Source organism: Protobothrops mucrosquamatus, unplaced genomic scaffold, assembly GCF_001527695.2.
Source record: "Protobothrops mucrosquamatus isolate PMUCROS unplaced genomic scaffold, P.Mucros_1.0 scaffold1088, whole genome shotgun sequence".
Taxonomy (NCBI): domain Eukaryota; kingdom Metazoa; phylum Chordata; class Lepidosauria; order Squamata; family Viperidae; genus Protobothrops; species Protobothrops mucrosquamatus.
In genome coordinates, this window is record NW_015387314.1 from 305,714 (window position 1) to 312,349 (window position 6,636).

Below are 6,636 nucleotides of genomic sequence, written 5' to 3' on the forward strand. Positions count from 1 at the left end.
CGCGGTACCATAAACGGGGATGGGGCGGGGAAGAGAGGGGGGGGGGAGAGAGAGAGAGAGAGAGAGACGAGTGGCAGAAACCGAACCATCGCCGCTTTCTGATTGGTGTACGGTCTGGAGTGGGGGGGGAATAGAATAGTTTAGGAATCTGCTCGCCTGGTGCGGTAACGGAACGACGTGAGGAGGGCGGGGCTTCCCGCTTGTTATTTTGAAAGGAAAGCGTCGGATACTCAGTAACGGAATAGTTAAGGGCCTCTCCGGACTGTGTGGGAAGAGGAACTCCTGAGTTCGGGTGGAGCCGGAAAAAACCTACCTCATACCTTGGTAAAGTGATTGTTTTCGTCTCCCCGCCGCTCCTGTACGAATCACAAGCGCTTCAGGCGAAGTGGAAGGGCTTTTATTAAGGGGGGGGATCAAGCCTTTCCCACTTTCTGTACCCGTGGGTGTCCAACTCGTTTTGCGCCATTTGATGTATCGTGATTTTTTTATTTTTTATTTTTGTCTTTGCGGAGCCCGGGTGGGCATGGCCTCTGCGGGCCGCCAGTTTGACACCCCTGCCCTATACTCATATTTTTTTAAAAAAAATTAAAAATTTGAGTTTCAGCCGGTTTCAGCAGAACCGATACCTAATTTTTTTTTGTTGAGTTCGGCGAACCCGTTATGATAAATCTGTGTTTTCCAAAACAGGTCTGGTTTTCATTCGACTTCCTTCCAGGCGGTGGGAGAAGGGGAAGAAATTCTCCCCAAAAGTCCAAGAGAGGAGCGACAGAAACCAAACGGAGACACGGCGCCTTCGGTCACGTCACTCAGGTGAAAACTAGGTGGTGCTTCTCGGAGGTAATTTCAGAAATAGACGCTGCATATGGGAAAAGAACTTTTTCCTGTCTAGCTATATACAGAGTGCAACTAATGATGAGCAGGAAAGCTCTTAAAGCAGTGGTTCTCAACCTTTTTAATGCCGCGACCCCCAACCGGTCGTAAGTCGAGGACTAAACCGGTCGTAAGTCGAGGACTAAACTGGTCGTAAGTCGAGGACTAAACTGGTCGTAAGTCGAGGACTAAACTGGTCGTAAGTCGAGGACTACCCAGCCGGTCGTAAGTCGAGGACTTTCCCTGCCCGGGAGCGCCGCGCATGCGCGGTTCCGCCCCCTGCACCGGCCGAGGCGTAGCTGGTAAGTGGCAGAGACGGAGCAGGCCGACCACCAGCTGGCCCAGCCCAAGGGAGGTAAGGCACCCGCCGGAAAAGGGGAAAAAAATGGCGGACAGCCTTGGTTGGCAACCCCCGTGAAATGGTCGATCGATCCCAAATGGGATCACGACCCATAGGTTGAGAACCGCTGTCTTAAAGGGTTCTGTGATTTCGAGCATTAAACTCTAATGTAGTTCTTTGTAGCAGGATGGGCTTTCCTATTTTATACCAAGGCCTATGAGTTAAGTTTAAATAGCAGAATTTCAATTTCATATATCAAACCTTAGTTTAGTGCAGGGGTGTCAAACTCGTGACATGTCCCGACTTTTTTCCCATTGCCAGCAATGGGGTGGGCGCAGTTTCACTATGATGCATCCGGCCTGTGGGCCGGCAGTTTGACACCCCTGATTTAGTCTTTTAATATAATAAGCACTGTTTAAGTGACAGGTGCTATTTCAGATGGCAAATAGCAGTTCAGTGGCATCAACCTGTGATTTTATATAGCAAATTTTGTCATTTTGTGGAGTAAACTTATAGGTAGCAGAGATTTCATGAGCTGTTATTCCAGAAACATTGGTTTTAGCCCAGAGATAGGTAATTGCATATACCCGTGATGGCAAACCTATGGCATGCGTGCCACAGGTGGCACGCAGAGCCCTCTCTGTGGGCACGCGCACCATCGCCCCAGTCCTAGGCCTTCAGCTGGGTTTTATAAAACCTTTTCGCTTTAGGCCTCCGCCGCGGTATGCAAAAAAAAAAAATCAATTTCAACCTCGCAGGAAAAAAAAGATCTCACAAAGTTGGAATTGATTGATTGAACTTTTTAGTCCCACCCAGTCTGCCGTTACCATCGCAGCCACGCCCACCCAATGGGCCACACACACCCAATTGGCCACACACACCCAGCACCCAACGATATATAAGTGGGTTTTGAGTTGCAGTTTGGGCACTCGGTCTCTAAAAGGTTCGCCATCACTGGCATATACACTGATTTAGTCAGAGATCACTTCTATACAGGTAGTCCTCAACTTACAGCTGTTCGTTTAGTGACTAGCACTGAAAAAAGTAAGTTATGACCATTTTTCATAATTGTGGTGTGTTAGCAAGTACGGTAACTTCCATTGTTGTACCAACAATATTTTTATATTTTTTCTTTTTTTTTTCCACGCTCTGTGATTATATATTTGTCCTTTATTCTTGAAATACCTTATTTCTAAATACTGATACTGATGTAGTTTATACATATTGTTTGAATCATGATATTTTTTTCTACTTGAGCAATACCAGCTTATTTTTGTGATATTTTTGTCTTGTCCCAGCTATTGGCTTATCTTTTACGATTTTTCCTTTTTCTTTCGATTCTAATTATTGCCTACTCTTTATTCTATAATTTTCTCTGGTGATTGTAGTAATATGTTATAAACTTTGCATTCTTCATTACATGTCCTTGCTTGGTTATTGATGCATGCACTTTTCAATAAGTTTTTGTACAATACCTTGTACAATATCTTTATCTTTGATAAATAATATTAATGTCCATAAATAAATATTATTATATATTAAAACATTTTTTTTAATTTTTTTGCAGTAGCCCTTAAAAGGATGAAAAGGCAACAGAGTTTGACAGATTTGTTCAATAAGAAACCAAAATCAGAACCAGTTGTATCAGAATTGGCCTTGGATTGTACAAAACAGTCACGAGCACAACCACTCCATCTTGAAGAAAGCAGCACGTCAATTATTGAAATAAAAAACGATAACTTCAAAATTGAAAATAGTCTTCCTGAATGCTGGACGGTGCAACAGTATAACAATTTTAAAGAAAAATATGACGGACTGGTAATTTCTAACAAAAAGTTAGGTTGCGAGTATTGTGCAAAATATGACTTCACAAAAGAGAAAAGTGTTCATGTGTCAAAAGAATGGAAATGCTTTCAGATTGAGGCATCAGGAAAAAATAAACAGGTACAACAGGCTTCTCTAAGAAAAAAAATGAAAGAACATTTTTCATCAAAAGCTCATAACATTTGTGAAGAGAATTTAAAACAATGTGAGCAGGATTCAGTAACAAAAGTAATAGATACGATGGATGAAAAATATTTACGTACCACTTGTAGAGTATTTAATACAGTTTACAGCCTGGCAAAAAGATGTAAACCGTTTTCAGACATAGAAGCTGAGATAGAAGTGCAAATTAAAAATGGATTAGATATGGGAATAGGATTACATTCACGTAAAACTGCTGTGAAAATAGTTGATTTCATTGCAAAGGAAATTAAAAAAGAAATATTTACTAAAATTGTTGAAAAGAATCTGAAAATATGTTTGATTATTGACGAAGCCTCAACGATATCTTGCAAACCAGTTATTATACTTTTCTTAAAAGTTGAGGATTCGGTTACATCACCAACAATTTTCGTTGAGCTAGTTGAATTGGAAAAACAAGATGCAGAGACAATATGTTCTTCAGTTATGGAAAGTTTAAATAATGTTGGGCTTACCAAGAACTACCTAGAAAAGAATTTAATAGGATTTTGCTCCGATGGTGGCAGCATTATGCTTGGGAGAAAATCTGGAGTGAGCACTAGGATAGCAGAAGAGTTTCCAAACATCATAATATGGCACTGTTTAAACCATCGCCTCCCTCTTGTTTTAGATGACTCGATAAAAGAAATAAAGCAAGTAAATCATTTTAAAATATGTATTAATAAGATATATACTATTTTTCATCAATCCAATAAGAACCCAATTGAACTTACCAAGAGAAGTTGCCTAACTGTTTCTAATATATCAAACACAATGACTATTAGTCTAATCGGCCTACCTCTAAAGGAATGGGATCCTACTCCCACAGTGAAAAGATGGTTAAGGATAAATCACACAGCCGATGATGCTCGGATAAAAGTGAAGAAAATTGCAAGTGAGGATGCCAATCAAGAAGCAATATGGAAATATCTTAAATAACAGTTTTATTGTTTTTTTGTCAAGTATTTTTTAATATTTTTCATTAGTATTTTCAAACTTATAACAATCTAGTTTTGTGTACCTCTTTTATTGTTCTTATTTAAGTATTAAATGCATGAAATAATAAACTACCTTTCGGCATATCGTTCTTTTATACTTAAAGCAGTCATTGGGGCAGAGAACCGGTTGTTAAATTATTTGAATCCCACCACTGCCCTATAGGATACAGAAACAGACAAAACATCCGTTTGATAAAGTGATGTGTCAGATAATCAAGTAAGACAATTGATTAGAAAAGACAAATGCCCGTAAAATACGTTACATCCCTTCATTTCCCACTCAGATTTGTTTCTTGTAACTGAAACAACCAATGAAGCTTCCAGGATAGGAAGCGAAACGTCTCGTTTTTCCTCAATAAAATCAGGCCAGTTGCCTTTTCAAAATAAAAACTATTTTCTTGTAACTTATAATGCTGGAGGACTTCAGAATGCAATCTTCTCATTTGAGGGTCCCTGAAAGGGCTAGTTTTTGCAAGTCAAAGGAAATGGCTTCCACTCCAAGGAAAACCATGGTTTCATCAACTACAAAAGGAGCCATAGATATAAACTACAAAGGGAGCTGCAGTGCCACTATCACCTTTATTAAAATGCTAACCCTAAAATTCTATGTAACACTTTACCTTAGAAAATTGATTGTAAAGAAAAGTACTGGAAAAGGTTGGGGGCTTCCTTTGCCAAAAGCTTATGCTTCAAAAGACTTTCCAAAATAAAGCTAAACTTGTAGAGGGTTAGTCCTGTGCAAAACGTGACTCTCCTAGCTAGCCACCTCTTTTTGTTCCATTATATTCCCCCTCCGTGTCCTGTTTATTCCCTTACAAGTAATCCCCGACTTACCAGTGTTCACTTACAGCTCATTAGAAGTTACACAATAAGTGCCCCCTAGTGCTTATGAGCAAGTCCCGAAATTATGAATATTGCAGCACCATAGAAGTCATTTGCCCTTATGAGCAACTGCAGGTGGCACTGCAACATTCACCCTGGTTATTCCACCCCCGCCTTGGGTCTCCCTAGGCCAATGATGGCGAATCTTTTAGACACCGAGTGCCCAAAAACTGCCCCGTACCACCCCACCCCTGCTCCATCCCTGCCCCCACCCACCCGCAGGGCCACCTGCCACCTCCACGGCCCGCCACAGATTGCCATGGCAGCCCAGTAGCGCCATGGCGGCCATGCCCTCCACCCGTGCCCCACAGCATCTGTTTGCGATGGGGCGCAAGGGCGGAGTCTTGTGCCCACTGCCCGGCTGCCATGTCCTTGGATGCACTGCTCCAGGCGGGCTGTGCCTGGGGGTGACTCTCCGGGGGGGGGCTGCTGGTGTGGAGGGGGCCGTGGGGGGAGGCGGGGCTGGGACGACAGCACGTGTGCCCAAAGAGAGGGCTCCAAGTGCCGCCTCTGGCACTCGTGCCATAGGTTCGCCACCACTGCCCTAGGCACCAGGCCTTCAATACCCTGCGAAGATCGAGATCTTTTGTTTTCTTGGCTGCTCCAGGCCTTCGGTGCATTTGCAGAGAATGGAGGCCTAAAGTAATGCAAGATCGTGTGAGATCAGTGGGGTGAGATCTCACGCTACTGCTCTTGCGTGATCTCAAGGCCTCTGTTCACTGCAACAGAAAATGGAATCAAAGCCGGGGGGATGCTTCCACGGCCCTCCGGTGGCCCGATCCGGGTGCCGGACGCCTTTTCCAGGCTGCTGCTGCCCGAAAACAAGCTGCCAGAGGGCCGTGGAAGCATCCCCCAGCCTCAAATCTAGGCAGCAGCAACCTGGAGAAGGCTGGAGTGCAGTGGAAGTGTCCCCCCAGCCTCAGATCTGGGCAGCAGCAGGAACCACGGCAAAGAGGAGACAGATCTTTTCCAGGTGAGTCTGGCACGGCAGTAAGGGAGGGGGAAGCGTGAGGTATCTTAGTGGTTTGGGATGGCCTTAGGGGCCTGTTCCTCCATGACCTTTCCCATCCTGAGATATCTCATGTTCACTTAATGAGCTGCGTGCATCTTAACGAGCAAGGGAGTGATCTTGTTCGAAGTACAAGATTCATTCCCACGAGTTTTTGAGTTACAAGTAGAATGGGCAGGTTCCACTAAACTCGTAACTTGAGGACTACCTATATTTATTTCACAGATCAGTGTTGGATGCTGAGTCACTTAAACCGAGCTTGGCTAATCTTAAAACTAAGCAGGGGTGGGACCTGGTAGGTGTTATGATAGGAATGCCTGGTTACCAGGAATATTTTGAAATCTTGAAGAAAAACACGGATGTCATTTTGAAGCCCCTTTCCAAGACATTTGAGAATTCACGAAAGTCAGATGTGACCAGAGATCTACAGAAAAGCAAATATTTCTATCTTCAAGAAAAGGAGAAAAAAAAATTGGTCAACCATCACCAAGTTAGACATATATTACTACCAGACAAGAACTAGGAAAAATAAT

General features: G+C 43.2%; 1 protein-coding gene across 2 annotated transcripts; it reads left to right on the top strand.

Annotated features, from left to right (window-relative positions):
- The first annotated feature begins 175 nt into the window (after window positions 1-175).
- Window positions 176-4,222, top strand: KIAA1586 (KIAA1586 ortholog). 2 transcript variants are annotated; one of them, XM_015820205.1, is made up of 3 exons: window positions 176-324; window positions 688-837; window positions 2,778-4,222. In XM_015820205.1, exon 3 carries the CDS (start codon window positions 2,792-2,794, stop codon window positions 4,151-4,153), a length of 1,362 nt encoding a protein of 453 aa, XP_015675691.1. In that variant the 5' UTR covers window positions 176-324; window positions 688-837; window positions 2,778-2,791; the 3' UTR covers window positions 4,154-4,222. The 2 variants fall into 2 exon arrangements, with proteins under 2 accessions (XP_015675691.1, XP_015675692.1); XM_015820206.1 differs by having other exon boundaries at window positions 688-810.
- Window positions 4,223-6,636: the final 2,414 nt, after the last annotated feature.